This window comes from Callorhinus ursinus, unplaced genomic scaffold (assembly GCF_003265705.2).
Source record: "Callorhinus ursinus isolate GAN/ISIS: 27379988/994484 unplaced genomic scaffold, GSC_fseal_2.0 scaffold13, whole genome shotgun sequence".
In the NCBI taxonomy this organism is placed as follows: Eukaryota; Metazoa; Chordata; class Mammalia; order Carnivora; family Otariidae; genus Callorhinus; species Callorhinus ursinus.
In genome coordinates this window covers 26,767,388-26,783,916 of record NW_027397075.1, presented here as the reverse complement: position 1 = coordinate 26,783,916, position 16,529 = coordinate 26,767,388, and the positions used below count along the sequence as shown (strand labels likewise).

Genomic DNA, 16,529 nt, shown 5'->3' with positions numbered 1-16,529 from the left:
GTGAATGTGACATATGTAAATGCAGAGCAGGTCACTGAATTTGAATTGGTAAATCCGATTCCACGGGTAGCATTGTTAACAGGGATGTGATTTTCCAAACTGATGAACAAGTCTTGGCGAGGTTTGAACAAATCAAAATACACTGTTTCTTCAATTTACACAGGAATAGCATTCCTGGATGTATTGGTATATAACAAAAGTATGCAAAAAAAAAAAAAAACCCCAAAACAAACCCTTTGTGCTTAGATGCAAATAGTTAGACTCTAGACTCGGAAAATAACAAAGCTTTTTTGTGGGTCTTTCAAAAGTCACATGTAAAGGAACTGTTCTCCTTGTCATGCACTTTAAGACATCTGGTATCCTTGGCCCTATCCACTAAATATCTGGAGTACCCTCTAATCATTGTGACAATCCCAAAGTGCCCCCAGAGATTTCCAACATGTCATCTTGAGAGCCACTGAGTTAGATGCTTTCTGTTCCAAATAACAGAATTTAAACCCACAGTGGCTTAATAAAATAACATTTATTGCCTCCTCTAACCGATCATTCTGGGGGTACATCAGCTTCAGGGAAGGCTTCACCAAGGATCAAATGATTTAGCAGAGACTTAAATTCTACTACTTCTCACTCTCTCTGTTCCTTAAATGTTGGTTCTACCCATTCGGCCTTCTCAGCAAAATGTCCTGGAGGCTTCATCCTGACCCGAGAGGCCTGTGGCCCATCTCCAACCCTGAACCCAGCATCTGGCTGGAAAAGGTGGGAAACGCTGACAATCACAGAGCTCCAATCCCCTGGAGCTGGGGGAGAGTTCATCCCGTGCAAACCTCGTGACCGGCCCCCAGGAGGAAGCAATGGTTTCCCAAAGGAAATTTGAGGGCACACTCCCCTCAGGAGAGGGAATGGGTGCGAGCAGCAAACAGCAGTTCTCCCCAGCTCCTGCCGAGTCAGTCTCTCCCGGAGCGGGCCTGAAACAGCATTTTAACAAACTCCATAAGGGATTCTTTTTATTTTAAAAGAGCTTTATGGAGACATAATTTACATACCATAAATTTCATCCCTTTGAAATGTACGAGTCACTGGTTTTTAGGATAGTCACAGCCTTGTGCAGTCATCACCATAATCTAATTTTATACCATTTTCACCGTCTCTAAAAGGGACTCTGTATTCGTTAGCTGTCACCTGCCGTCCCAACCCACCTCACCCCAGCCCTAGGTGAACATCAATCTTTCTGTCCCTGTGTATTGACCTCTCTTGGCTATTTCATATAAATGGACTCATCCAATATGCCGCCTTTTCTGTTTGGCTTCTTTCACTTAGCCTCACGTTTTCAAGGTTCATAGATGTAGTGTGTGTCAGTACCTCATTCCTTTTTATGGCTGAGTAATATTCCACCATACGGATAGACCACATTTTGTTATCCAGTTGTCAACCGATGGGCAATTGGGCCCTTTCCACTTTTTAGCTATTATGAGTAATGCCGTCACGAGCATTCGTATATAGATTTTTGTGTGGATGTAGGTTTTATTTCTCTTCCTTTAATACCTACAAGTGGAATTGCTGGGTCACATGGAAACTTTACGTCTAACATTTTGAGGAACTACCAGACTGTTTTCTAAAGTGGCTGTCTCATTTTACATTCTCATCAGCATGTACAGGGTTCTAACTCCTCCAAATCTTCCACAATACTGGTTGTCATCTTTTTTTTTTTAAAGATTTTATTTATTTATTCGAGAGAGAGAGAATGAGAGAGAGAGAGCATGAGGGGGGGAGGGTCAGAGGGAGAAGCAGACTCCCCACCGAGCAGGGAGCCCGATGCGGGACTCGATCCCAGGACTCCAGGATCATGACCTGAGCCGAAGGCAGTCACTCAACCAACTGAGCCACCCAGGCGCCCTGGTTATCATCTTTTTCTTTATTACCGCCATCTTAGTGTGAAGTGGAATCTCATTTCGGTTTCTTTTTTTTTTAAAGATTTTATTTATTTGTCAGAGAGAGAGCAAGAGAGCACAAGCAGGGTGAGCAGCAGGCGGAGGTAGAAGCAGGCTTCCCGCTGAGCAGGGAGCCAGATGCGGGGCTCGATCCCAGGACCCTGGGATCATAACCTGAGCCGAAGGCAGACACTAAACCAACTGAGCCACCCAGGTGCCCCTCATTTCTGTTTTGATATGCATTTTTCCTAATGACTAATGATGTGCAGCCGGTACTTATAGGCTATGTCTATACCTTCTTTGGAGAAATGTCTGTTTAGATCCTTTATCCTTTTTAAAGTGGATTATTTTTCTTTTTATTATTGAGGTGTAGGAGTTCTTTGTAGATTCTGGATACAAATCCTTTATCAGATACATGATTTGCAAATATTTTATCCTACTCTGTGAGTTGTCTTTCATTTTCTTGATGGTGTCCTGGGAAGCACTGAAAATTTTAATTTTGACGAAATCCAACATATCAAACCTCTCTTTAATCACTTGTGCTTTTGGTGTTGCATCTAAGAAATCTCCAAGGGATCCTTATATATCCTAAAGTTTGATAACCAGATGCCCTGAAGATATACTTTATCTATTTTTATTTTTTCGTTTATTTAAAAAGTTGACCCTGGTCCTATAGTGGGAAATAACACAGATAGGGTTCCTGCTCTCACGGAGTTTGCATCTACCAACGGTGGCATACTACAGGCAGATAAATAGAAAAAATTAGATATATTTTATATTGAGATAAATTTTATATAGAAAGAACAGGGAGCTCTGAGAGAGAGCAGAGATTAGAGAACCTCTTTTAGGCTGGTCAGGGAAGATTTCTCTGAGGAGGTGACACTGAAGTTGAGATGTGAAGGGTAAGGAGTCAGCCTGTGATGAGTACGGGAATAATATTTTATGCAGAATGGACAGCATACTTCACAATTTTGCTTTGACTAGTTTTATGTGGACTATTGGATTGGAAAGATACTTTAAAGATGTCTTACCATATGCAGATTCTTCAACCAGCATTTAGGATTCACTTGGACAAAGCCTCTCATTATCTTAGTTCAGAAGTCTTTTGGGGACCCCAAAAGGGAGTGACTTGGAAAAGGAGAATTACTATGTCTCTCTCTCTTCTTTTCTTGAAAAAAATTCTCACACAAAATCCATGCCATGTTTTTCACACAACTGTCACCTACACAGTGATATTTAGTGAAATAATTGATAATAATTTTTCTTTCGTTTCTCTGCATCTGAGTAACTACTGCTCACAGCTCAATATTAGCTCCAGAAGGGAAAAAAAAAAATCTTAAGAGAGCAATCGAAAAAAATGCATTTGTTGGCAGCAATTTCTATTCTTGAATGCACAGTAAGTTCTGAGCTTATGAGCTATGGGAAGAAAAACCTTTGTGATAAATAATATATTTGATAATGAGCATCAGGAGAAAAAAAAACAGCTTTCATTTGAAGAGTTCAAAATGAAATAGAATAAGTATGGGAAGGGCATCTTCTGCATCATGGGTGGATATGGAGGTGAAAGATCCATAATTGTTTTTCTTCTTCTCTCCGTGCCAGTTTATGGCATATCTTCTCAGACCTTTCTTAAATGTCAACTTTCAAAAGGGCTTAACTCTCAGGCTCTATGGCATCAGGTGATTTACTTACATTATTTCATCTTTTTAAACTCAACAGATAGGCATGTATGAGTATGCCTTTTTTATTTATACATAAGCTGAGATTCAGAAAGGTTAAATAATTCCCCCAGGGTCACAAAGATTAGCCAGTGCCAGAGTCAGTGCAAATTAAAAAAAAACAAAACAACAAAACAACAACAAAAAAACAAAAAACCAAACCCAACCCAGGGATTTCAGAATAAAAGTCTAAAATAATCTTGAGAACAAACTGCTTTAAGCTCCTTCAGCATCTGGCTTTCTGGTGACCTAGACTCTGAGAGGAGTTTCAGCTTCCGGTTTTGGACCAAATAAAGCATCTATCCCATAGGAATATTAAGGCATCCATCAACTTTTTTTTCCCCTCCCCATTATCCCATTTGTCCCTGAAGACAAGCTAGGTGTTTGGTAAGTGCTAGAGAGTAAATTATTGCTCTAAATGGTGCTTCAGTGGCCTAATAACAATAAGGAAGCAGCTCCCACAGTGCCAATCTGTAGATAAGGGAATAATTAATGCATTCACCAAAGCAGATGAATTTCAGAGGAATTTGCATCCCGCTCTGGGTGCAGCATCAGTTTTTGCTGGAGTCTCCTGAGCTGGGCTTTGTGAATTCTTACCTGACACCCTCCTGCCCTGTTTTCTCTTCCTTCCTCCCTCCCTCCTGCAGTTCACCTTTTGCTTCAACTTTTCTTCCCCTTATTTTAGCCCGCTGCATGAGGCTAGGGCCGGTACAGAACGTGGGGGTGAGGAGGGGGGAAGGGGGAAAAATATGAAAAGGAACTGTTCTGTCCTCTGAACTGGCAGCGCCCTGGTTTGTGTGTTGTAATTATCGCTCCTCGGCCTTGGGGTTCAGAGGGAGAGTAGAGTAGCATTGCAAAGATCTGTTTACATTCACCCTCCCACTCTCGAGGGCTGTGGGTTCCTCAAAGGCTGGCTCCGCGGTTGATTCCCTGTGTATTTCCAGGGCGCAGGACGGTGTCTGGCACCAGGCAGATGTTCCTAGACGTTGGTAGGATGAATGAAAGGTGAGCAGGAAAGGCAAGGCCAGGAGGAGTACAGGGCGAGATGGGAGGCGGAGGAGGAGGAGAATGGGGCTGTGCGGAGCCCACGGGGAGAATCCGAAAGTACGAGTGCGAAGGAGAGAGAAATGCAAAAGGGGACGTCCCAACGGCTGGAACTGGGACGGAGCGACGGGGGTCAGGGAAGGCCCGAGTACGGGCCACAGGCGCGGAGTGGGGCGAGCCGACACGGTAAGGGCGAGACAAAGAGCAGCAGGCGAGGCTGGTCGTGGGAAGAACCGGGAAGACGCGGCGGAGCCGGGGGGCGAGGGGCTGGGGAGGGGCGCGCCGGGGCGGGGAGGGGCGGCGGCGCGGGGGGCCGCGGGGGGCCGCAGGGGGCGGGGAGGGGCGGTGCGGCGGAGGAGGGGCGCGAGCGCCGCAAAGTTACTTAGCCTGCGCCCGCCCGGGTCCGCGTGCTGGCGGCGGGGCGGCGGGAGGAGCAAAGCGGGGCTCGGCGGCCTGAAACCCGAAACCTCCAGTCCGCGAGCGCGGCCGGGAGGAAGGAAGAGGCGGCGGCCGAGGCGGGAGGCGGCCGGGTCGGGGCCCTGAGCGGCGGCGGTGGCGGCGCGGTGAGCCGGGAGGGGGGACGCGGGGCGGCGGCGGCGCGCGGGCCGGGCCCGAGCGGGGCTGAGTTCCGGGCAGGGAGGGGGGGCGCGCGCGCGCGGGGGGGGGGGGGGGGGGGGAGGGCGCCGGCGGGGAGGGTCTCGGCGCCCCCTCCCCCACGCCTCCCCGCCCCCACGGCGCTCTTCTTTCTCCGCGCCCCACGGTGGGTAGGGACTGTGCTCCCAGCCGCGCTCCGCCAGCCGCGGGGGAGCCGGAGCTCTTTGTGGGAAGATTTTGGGGGCGCGTCCCTCCCCTGCGGCCAGGGTCTTCGGACAGGCCCTTCCCCTCGGCCCGCCCCATTTCTCCAGCGTCGCCCGCAGCCCCTTTTTCTAAGGCCCCCGGGCAGGGAGAACATCGGTGCATGCCCGGACCCGGCTGATAGGGGCCGTGCTCCCTCGAGGCAAGGGGCTCACGCCGCGCTCGGGGACAGACGTGGGGGTGGGGGTGCAAAGCGGCCTCGCCCCTCGGCTGGAATCCGTGAGGACCAGGTAGGTGAGCCTCATCCTCTCAGTCGGGCTCAGGGCGCTGTCTGCCCGAGCCTGGGCGAGAGGTGCGCCCAGAAGTCGCCGGGCCGACCCTGGCGCGGCGGGGTGGGCGCCTCCGCCCCTCACATCTGCCAGAGGGAGATTCGGTGAGCTTTGGGGGGACTTGGCCAGCCTTCTGAGCCAGAGCTTAACCCCGTGGCACCTTCTGACAAAGGCAGGTGAGGTGAGAATGTCTGTTGGATGACCGGGATGCTCTGCTGCGCTTCCGAGAGGTCTGCTTTCCAGTAACCACATGGCCATGCTTTGGCATCACTTTATAACATGTCTGCGGCTGTTTTTGTTCGCTATTGTACCTTTCAGTCGTTTTCGCAAAGTGCTTTCAAGAGCAGGTCATTTGATCCTCCTCACTGTGGAGTAGGGAGGTGGTGTGGTTTTGGAGGGAAACAACCCTAGGGCCTCGATGTGTCCAATGGGGATGGGATAATGGTAACTTCGGGCAAGCCCATCTCAGTGTGCTGCAGGCTGGGGAGGACGCACATCCCCGGGCCTCCTCCCCAGCTGGCCAGCCTCCTCTCTCGCTGTGACCTGGCCCTGGAAATGAGCTGGGGAGAGCTCCTGCATGGGGAAATAAGTGGCTTTCCCTTAGGATCCATCATACTGCAGCCATGGAGACAGGTGAGGAGAGGCATTTCCCAGGCCCTCCAAGCAGAAGGAGGAGGCGGGAGGAGCTCAGATCACACAGACCCGGGCTCTTCGTCCGCCTCTCTTTAACTGGGATTTGTGTCACCCCTTTCTGTCACTTCTCCCGAAGCGCGCCTCTTTTCTTGTTCTAGTCCACACCTATCATAAGCACTTTTCATATACATTTTTTAAAAATTCCATTCACTTAGCCTGTGAAGTGCAATTAGCCTGTTTTAGAGGTGGGGAAACAGACTCAAGAGAGGTAAGTACTCCGCCCAGGAGCCAGGATTGAACTCGGGTCTTTGGACTTGGCAGTGCTTTTCACACAGGTGGGTCCTTGAACTCAGGACTTCTCCCTGCCCCAAAGCTCTACCGCCGCGGCAGGGAGATTAGGGACCCCTCAAAAAGAGGCCTGCTTGGCATTTTAGAAACTAAATCCAAGGCCTCAGGTACTCATACCATTCTCTTTGTGTTGCAGCCCTGCGCGGTGGGAGTATCAGACGAAGGAGGACCGAGCGGTCAGAGGGGCTGAGCTCTTTGTTTGGGTTCCGCGGAAGGCAGAATGGGCTGAACTGGAACTGACCTAAATGTCCACCAAAGGAGGTACAGTTCTGTGGTATAAACTCTGCTGCTACCTGGGCCAGTCAGGAAGCCTTGCGTGCAGAGGAGGAGGGCAGGCAGAAGGGCTGCTGGTGGGGGGACCGCCGGTGGGAGGGGGGCCTGGGAGCATGCCTCCCTGTAAAGAGCCAGGTGCAGGTACAACAGTGCTCCAGGACATTGTTGCTTGACCCGAGTTTGTGCGGGGTGGGGGTGGGGGCTATAAATTTTTATGGGAAAAAAATCCCATGTTTTTAAAGATGGCAACTAATTCAAAACAGTTTTCAAAATGTGCAGAGCAACCAAATTATGTGTGGAAGCTGATTGTTGCCTGCAGACTGCTAGCTTGCAACCTCTGGGTTAGACCTTAGGAAGCACTTGTTGTCATTCTGAGATGCAATAAAGCATGACTGGAAGGGAGGAGTGGTATCTCCTAGCTGTTTTTCTTTGAGAACAAAAAACATCAACAAAACTGGAGATAGCTATTGGTGCTGCCTGGAGTTTAGAGGAAGGGTTGACTTTATGACTCAGGCCTTCATTCATGGTGCTAATCTCATCTGATTCTAGTCTTCCACCAGAAGAATGCTTACAACCGGGTGGTGTCTTTCCCTTGGCCATTTACGGGCCCAGCAGGCATTCAGGGCAGATCTGTTCAGGGAAGCTGGGAGCATAAAGGAAGGCGTTTTCTATGTGAGCTGGGGTAAAACAGAAGGAGGCACATCAGATTTGGGTTTGGGTTTGGTTTTTACTCAAGTAGCAGGTGAGAGAGCACTGCATCAAGAGCACTCTCTGAAGTCAGGCAGCCTGCACCCCGCCCCCCACCATTTATAAACCTGTGACCTGGGATAAATAATGCAAAGCATGCCTAGAATGTAGTAACTTTTTAAAAAAACATGAATTACTATAAAAGATTTTTTAAAAATAGAGAAATGTATAGGAAAATAAAATTTCCTCCAGTTCTCCTTCATTCCCTCTCCTCACTTGAGAGGGAACCACTGTAAGTATAGTATTTTCTAGGTCTTTTTCAGCGCCTGAGTATATGTCAACCAAGTCTGGAAGACAGATGAATATGTAATACATAGTTTATTGATACTACACTATAAAACATGATAAAATATTATCTGCCTTTCCAACTTTCAGACCAGCCTTAATATATTGAATATGCTTTTAAAAATACATAAATGGGGGTCATATATTATTGTGTGCTCTCTGACTTACTTTTTTGACTTAAAAATGGGACTTAGATGTCTTCCAATATCAAAAACATAGGGGCGCCTGACTGGCTCAGTTGGTGGAGTGTGTGACTCTTGATCTCTGGATCATCAGTTCAAGCCCCACATTAGGTGTAGAGATTACTTAAAAAAAAAAAAAAATAGGTGCCTGGGTGGCTCAGTCGGTTGAATGTCTGCCTTCGGCTCAGGTCATGATTTCAGGGTCCTGGGATTGAGCCCCGAGTCGGGCTCCCTGCTCAGCAGGGAGTCTGCTTCTCCCTCCCTCTGCCCCTCCCTCCTGCTTGTTCCCTCTCTCTCTCAAGTAGGTGAAATCTTTAAAAGAAAAAAAAAAAAGAACAAAGAACATAGATCTACTTCATTCTTTTTAATGGCTGCATAGTATTTCATAGTATAGATTCACCATAATTCATTTAAACAATCCCCTATTTATGGGCCCTTAGATTGATTCCAATTTTCTCAGTTACACATAATGCTATAGTGAACACACATCTCTGTGTACATGAGATTGTTTCTGGATAAAACTTATTCCTCCCAGTGAAGCTGGTGAGCCAAAGAGTATGTTATTTTAAGGGGCGCCTGAGTGGCTCATTCAGTTGAACATCTGCCTTCGGCTCAGGTCATGATCCTGGGGTCCTGGGATCGAGCCCCAGGTTGGGCCCCCTGCTCAATGGGGAGTCTGCTTCTCCCTCTTCCTCTGCCATCCCCGCAGCTTGTGCTCTCTCTCTCTCTCTCGCTCACTCTCTCTCAAATAAATAAAATCTTAAAACACACACACACAAAACCCCATTTATTTAAGAAGGGGCACCTGGGTGGCGTCTGTCTGCTTTCGGCTCAGGTCATGGTCCCAGGGTCCTGGGATGAGCCCCGAGTCGGGCTCCCTGCTCAGCGGGAAGCCTGCTTCTCCCTCTCCCACTCCCCCTGCTTGTGTGCTTTCTCTCTCACTCTCTCTCAAATAAATAAATAAAATCTTTAAAAAAAATTAAGCAGAATTCCCTTTGTTTATTGTGATCTGGGATTGTGCAGAAAGAAAGATTGAATTTATTTACTTGGTTTACTTGTTTGGGGATAGGTAGTATATATGAAACACAACATTTAAAGGGTGTAAAAGGTAACACCTCCCTCCTACCTCAGCCCTCTATTTCCCTTCTCAGATGCAACTAATTTTTCCAGTTTTTGTGTATTCATCTAGAGATAGTCGGTGCATCTGTAGGCAAATAAAATATGTCTTCTGTTTTCTCCCTCTAAATATGGGAGCATACCATTCTGCTACCCTATTCTGTTTATGGAGTTTTAAAAAATTATCCTGCATCTTAGAGACCATTCCCGATCAAAGTACTATGCATTTTAGGTTCTCCCAAGTTTACACTTTAAAAAAAAAAAAAAAAAGTTAATCTATTTACACTCCTTCAAATTGCCCCATGAAATCCTTTTCCAGTTTTTCTGTTGAGTTGTTTATGATTTCATCCATTCCTGAGGCTCTTTCTAAATTCTGGAGTTTAATTCTTTTCTTGTTAATAAATCAGATCTCTTGCCTTCTATGTTTTCTTCCCCAGCTTTGCTTACTGTGATGTGCAGAAGTGATGACTTTTTACATGGCTGAATCTGTATCACTTTTCTGTGGGCCTCAAGTTTTCTGTCCTGCTTAGGAAGCCCTCTCCTGTCTCAAGGTTAACCATTCTTACATTTTCTCTTTCCTCTCCATTCTTTCTTTGCTTTTTTTTAATTTAAAAATATTTTACATTATTGGGGCACCTGAGTGGCTCAGGCAGTTAAGTATCTGCCTTTGGCTCAGGTCATGATCCCCAGGTCCTGGGACTGAGTCCCGCATCAGGCTCCCTGCTCCGCGGGGAGCCTGCTTCTCCCTCTGCCTGCCCCTCCACCTTCTTGTGTTCTCTCTCTCTCTCTTTCTCTCCCTCCGTCAAATAAATAAAATCTTAAAAAAATATTTTACATTGCTGTTTCTTTTCTTCTGCCTTTTTCCACGTTCCCTGCTCTCGGACAACAGGGAAGGCAGGGTTTGAATTTGTGAGCCTCATTAGGCAATGTGGGATCTCTATTTTCTTTCATTTTTAGAGGGACTTTCTTCATCAAGTCTTGAGGATGAGTTCTCCCCTGGGTGGGAGAAGAGGGAGAACGGGCGTTCTCAGTGGACATTGCTGTGCCAAATCACAAAACTGGAGAACAGCCCTGGGTGTTTAGAGAGCCACAGCGGAGGGGCTTGCACATGAGCACACTGTGCAGGTGGATGAGCCTGGCAGGGTATGACCAGGCTGGTTAGGAGTCAATGGTCCAGCAACTCTGGGGAGGAGTGGGGGAGACCAAAGGTGAGAAGACGAGATAGAAATGTCTGGTAGTCATCAAGGAGAAAGATGGGAAGGCTGCCAGCAAGGGTGATGGCAGTGACCATGAAGTTTTGAGTTAGAATTTAGGGATGCACTAGATGTCTGTGATAAGGAATGGAACCGACCGACCAGCATTGATTGCTTCACATACAGCATCTCATAGAAACAAGCAAGTCCATATGAAAGTCCAAGGCTTAGATATGTTCATTCATCTCCCCAAGGTCACACACTCAGAAAATGGCAGTCGGGGTCTTAGGCCCATCAGGATTACCTGGCAAGAATGCTCTCTGATGTCCCGGGTTTCTGTCTTGAGTGATTTGGGCAGGGGGTGATGCTTTTTCTAGGGTGGTGAAAAACACAAAGACTAGCATATTGAGATGGTAGAAGCATTGATGATGATTTCCATTTTGCACATGTTCTGGCTGAGGCGCCTGGGTGTGACAGGTGGGAGAAAACATCCACTGGGTGGGCGGATGTGAATCTGGAGCTCCAAAGGGTTGTCCGGGATCTGGATGGAGATTTTCGAGTCATCACCGTTCAAGTGGGTATAGAGAGAGTGCAGAGAGAGAGATGCTAGGTATCAAGTGGGACTCTTCCTTTTCCAAGGAGTAGAAAATCCAGTTCACATTGGCTGAAGCAGAAAGGAAAGTTACTGGCTCCCATCCCTAAAAAGCTCAGGAGCATGTCTGGCTTCAGGCCTGGGTTCCAGGTTCAAACGATTCTATCGGGACTCATTTTCTTAGCTGCTCTTGTTTCAGGCTCTCCCCTTGAGATGGCTAGGGGAGGCTGCAGGTTCAAATCCAGGGGGAGAGGGGAGCCGAGCCGTCTTTTGCCCAGCCACCCCAGCAGCAGGCCCTCACATCTCAGAAACTGAGTGGGTCAGAGGGAGTTGGAATGTGCTGGTTGGCGAGGCATGAATCATGTGTCCTATCCATGAAGGCACTGGACTGCAGGTCTGGAAAGGGTGACTCTCCAGAGGAAACTGGGGGACAGCTCCCAGAGCAAAGGGATGTAGAGGAGGGAAACGGTTTCCTCTGTAGATGGGAGAGGGAGAAGTAGCGTGGCAGGGGCCCCTTGGGGAGCAGCCATGCCGATGGCAGGAGAGCTCCAGATAAGCAAGAGTGGCAAGGAATGAAGGAGGGAGAGGCAGGGGAGAGCTGCAGCGGGGGAGCCACGGGCAGAGGGGGTCTCAGAAGAAAATGAAGTTGGTTGAGGGCATCAGGTGCTGCCGGGAGCTCAAGGGAGGGCGCGTTGGGATTTGGTGAGGAGGTCATCCTTTCTCGAAGCAAGGACAGTCATTTATTTTACACCTGACTGGGACTGCCTTCTAGAGGCTCACCTTCCTACCCCCGCCAGGCCTGGGGCTGGCCAGGCAGGGCCAAGGTGTAGGGAGGGCAGTCAGGACGTCTGGGCTCTACCAGTAATGACGTGTGTGGCTGAGTAACGCACTTAACTCTTTGGGCTTCGGTTTCATGGTCTGTAAGACAACACAGCCATGCTGAGTTCCTCCTGGGGCCTCAAGAGCCCTGAAATGTTGGCGATTAAGGAATCTGATCACTTCAGACCCCCTCGTTAACCCTCATTAACCCTGGTCCAAGCCTTCCAGCTACCACTTGGGCTACAGCAGCCACCTCCTAGCTGTGTCCCTGCCACCACGCTCCCCCTCCGTGCGCTCTTGCCCCAGCAGCAGAGTGACCCTTTTAAAACATGTAAGCCACTTCGCTCCCGGGGCCTCTGTCACGCATGGGCTCTTATCCACACTCCTCACCATGGTCCTGGCGCCCTTCGTAAAGTCATCCGCCCCTGGCTCTAGGTGGCCTGCTGTTCCCCTTTCTTCCACTTCTCCCCAGCACTCTCACCATTCTGCCTCCGGGCCTTTGCACAGGCTTTTCCCTTGGCCTGAAATTCCTTTGCATTGTTTTCTGCTCTGATCAAATGTCACCTGGGAGAGATCTCCTGACTACCCACACCCCCCACCCACCCATTCCTTCTCCTTTCACCCTGCTGAATCTTTCTTCGTGGCATCTACCACTATCTGGAATTATTTTGTGTATTTGGTGCCTATTTGTTTACTGTCCGTGTCCCCTCCCCCATGAGCGTGAGCTCCAGGAGAGGAGAGATTTTGGTACCTCGCTCAGTGCTGTGTCCCAGCGGCTTGGCACAGAGTAGGTATTCAGGAAACCTTTTTTAGGGGTAGCCGAGTGAGGGATGGGAAGGGGAAGCCCGGAGTATCCAGGAACCAGTGGCAGTGTGGTAAGGCAGGGAGGGGACACCCTTTATTCCTCAGGGCTTTCTGTGATGGCATCTGTCTCAGATATGGTCATCAGAAAAAAAAAGGATTCAGAAGTGACACTACTTTATTTTTTTTTAATATTTTATTTATTTATTTGAAAGAGAGACAGCAAGAGTGAGAGGGAACACAAGCAGGGGGAGTGGCAGAGGGAGACGCAGGCTTCCCGCCGAGCAGGGAGCCCGATGCGGGGCTCGATCCCAGGACCCTGGGATCATGACCTGAGCCGAAGGCAGACGCTTAACGACTGAGCCACCCCGGTGCCCCTCAGAAGTGATACTACTTGAAAACATTGAAAAATAACATTTTCAATTTTAACAATATAAGTTTAATTCATTTGCTGGGCTCTAGGAGGATAATGAATAAAACAGTTTAGGGTAGAAACCAATTAACATAATAGTATTGTTTATCTTGTGATAGAAGTAGTCTTAGTCTTATTCCCAGCATAGTTTCCATCTCTTCTTATCTTCTTAGAGCACGTGTGTGTGTGTGTGTGTGTGTGTGTGTGTGTGTGTGTGTTTTATGGAGGGAGTTGTTTTACTTTCCTTCGATCTGTTTAAGTACATACAGTAAAAAGTAGAATGAACTACAGTGCTCCTATAGAACAGGATTTCTCAGCCTCCACACTGCTGACATTTTGGGCTGGATAATTTGTTGTGCGGGGCTGTCCTGTGCATCGTGGGTGTTTAGCAGTGGCCTTGGCCTTACATGACAGTGCTGTCCCCTGAGATGTGACAACTAAAAATGTCCCTGCGCATTTCCAGAGACTCCTCCCTGGGGTGGGGGAGAGGAGGCAGAAGCTCCCTTCCTTTAAAAACCACTGATGTAGAAAATTGGGGACTGGGGTAGTGATTGGGTTTGATTGTGATCTAGAGTCTTCTGCACGGACATTTTTAGACCTTCCCCAGTCATCCTGATACTATTTATCTTAAAAAAGATGAGATTTGCTCTTTCAGGGTTGAGGGGTGGTGTGCATGGAACATCAACCATATCACGGGTGGAGGTGTGTTTCCCTGTCAGCCGGTCAGCTGAGTGCCCGCCACCCCCACTGGGCAGAAGGCCTGCCTTGCTGGTCACCGAAGCGGCTCACTTCTGGGCGGGAGCCCTTTCCTGGGGTGACCAAGCAGTGAGGTTCAAGTCCTGGAGCCCTGGGCCCCTCATGGAATCCCAGATGCTTCCGTCTATGGTCCCTTGCTATGCATCCATTCTCTTCTGTGTCATCCACTGAAGTCGTCAAATGAAGTCTCTTTGGCTTTTGGGATGCCTGGGCGGCTCAGTAGGTCAAGCATCTGCCTTTGGCTCTCAGGTCATGATCCCGGGGTCCTGGGATTGAGTCCTGCATCGGGCTCCTTGCTTCATGGGGAGCCTGCTTCTCCTTCTACCTGCCTCTCCCCCTGCTTGTGCGTGCTTTCTCTCTCTCTGTGTCTCTCTCTCTCTGACAAATAAATAAAATAAAAAAAAAAAAAAGAAATCTCTTTGGCTTTTGTTAAAATTTGGAGGGGAAACGAGGAATGTTTTCTCTTCATGTCATATATATCTTAAACATTTTTTTGAGTTTATCCTCTGACAGCCGCTCAACTACCTGCTTTCACATGCTTCCTTGTAAATTCCCTTTTTTCTGTTATGAAATGACCCCACCATAACTCTCCTTCCTGCCCATCAGCACATAGAGTTATTACAATATTACTGACTCTGTTCCCTATGCCGTCCATCACATCCCTATGCCTTACTTACTTTGTAACGAGAAGTTTGTGCCTCTTCATCCACTTCACCAGGTACCCCCACAGCCCTACCCGCCCTGTGTCTGTGAGTCTGTTTCTGTTTTGTTTTTTAGATTCCACATATAAGTGAAATTTTGTGTTGTCTTTCTCTGACTTACTTCATGTAGATAATACCGTCTAGGTCCATCCATGTTGTCTCAAGTGGCAAGATTTCATTGTTCTGTATGGCTGAGGAATATTCCATAGTGTATGTACCACATCTTGTTTCCATTCGTCTATGGATGGACACTTGGGTTGTTTCCATATCTTGTCAATTGTAAATAATGCTGCGGTGAACATAGGGGTGCATATTTCTCTCTGAATTGGTGTCTTCATTTTCTTCAGATAAATACCCCAAAGCAGAATTGCTAGATCGTGTAGTAGTAGTCATACTATTTTAATTTTTTGAGGAACCTCTGTACTGTTTTCCATGGTGGCTGCACCAACTTGCATTCCCACCAACAGTGTGCAGAGGTTCCTCTTACTCCACACCCTAGCCAACACTTGTATTTTTGTCTTTTTTAAAAAAATATTTTATTTATTCATTTGAGAGAGAGAGAGAGCATGACCAGAGGGGAGAGGCAGAGGGAGAGGGAGAAACAGACTCCCCGCTGAGCAAGGAGCCCATCAGACTTGATCCTAGGACCCTAAGATCACGACCCAAGCTGAAGGCAGACGCTTAACCATCTGAGCCATCCAGGTGTCCCTATTTTCTTTTCTTTTTTTTTTTGATACAAGCCAGTGTGACTGGTGTGAGGTGGTATCTCACTGCAGTTTTGATTTGTATTTCTTTGATGGTAAGTGATGATCATATTTTCATGTGCCCATTGGCCATCTGCATTTTGTCTTCAGAAAAATGTCTCTTCAAGTCCCTTGCCCATTTTTAAATCAGGTTGGTTGTTTGTTTTTTGATATTAAGTTGTGTCTACATATTTTGGATATTAACCCCTTAATGATTTGCAAATATCTTTTTTCATTCAGTAGGTTCCTTTTGCATTTTGTTGATGGTCTCCTTTGCTGTGCAGAAGCTTTTTTGATGTAGTCCCACGTGATGCACCTGGTTTAAAAAGATACTGCTTAGACCAGTGTGAAAGAGCTTGGTGCCTGTGTTTTCTTCAAGGAGTTTTATGGTTTCAGTTCTTACATTTACATCCTTAATCCATTTTGAGTTAATTTTTGTGTACAGTGTCAGAAAGTGGTCCAGTTTATTCTTTTGCATGTTGCTGTCCAGTTTCCCCAGCATCATTTATTGAAGAGACTGCTTTTTTCCCCATTGTATGTTCTTGTCTCCTCTGTCACAGATTAATTGGCCATATATGTGAAGGTTTATTTCTGGGCTTTCTATTCTTTTTTTTTAGAGAGCAAGAGTGGGGGGAGGGGCAGAGGGAGAGGGAGAGAGAGAATCTTAAGCAGGCTCCATGCTGAGCATGGAGCTCAGCCTGGGGCTCTATCTCATGACCCTGAGGTCATGACCTGAGCTGAAATCAAGAGTTGGATTCTTAACTGACTGAGCCACCCAGGCTCCCCTGGGCTCTCTATTCTGTTCACTGATCTGTGTGGTTTGTTTTCATACCAGTGCCATACTGTTTTGATTATTGTACTTTGTGGTATAGTTTGAAATCAGGGAGGGCGATGCTTTCAGCTTTCTTCTTTCTCAAGATTTCTTTGGCTGTTTGGGGTCTTTTGTGGTCCCATACAAATTTTAGGATTCTTTTTTCTAGTTCTGTGAAAAATGAAAAAAACTTTTGGTAGTATTTTGATGGGGATTTCATTGAATCTGTAGATTGCTTTGGGTGGTATGGACATTTTAACAATATTAATTCTTCCAGTCCATGAGCATGGTACATTTCTACAT

At 47.5% G+C, this 16,529-nt stretch overlaps 1 protein-coding gene across 1 annotated transcript in view; it reads left to right on the top strand.

Moving 5' to 3' along the window:
• The first annotated feature begins 4,695 nt into the window (after positions 1–4,695).
• Positions 4,696–16,529, top strand: part of GPR161 (G protein-coupled receptor 161) — a 37,646-nt gene continuing 25,812 nt past the window's right edge. The window contains exons 1-2 of the mRNA XM_073900268.1: positions 4,696–4,876; positions 6,932–7,056. Of these exons, the coding sequence (XP_073756369.1) occupies positions 7,041–7,056 (16 nt within the window). The 5' untranslated portion in view covers positions 4,696–4,876; positions 6,932–7,040. The remainder of the gene's footprint in view (positions 4,877–6,931; positions 7,057–16,529) is intronic.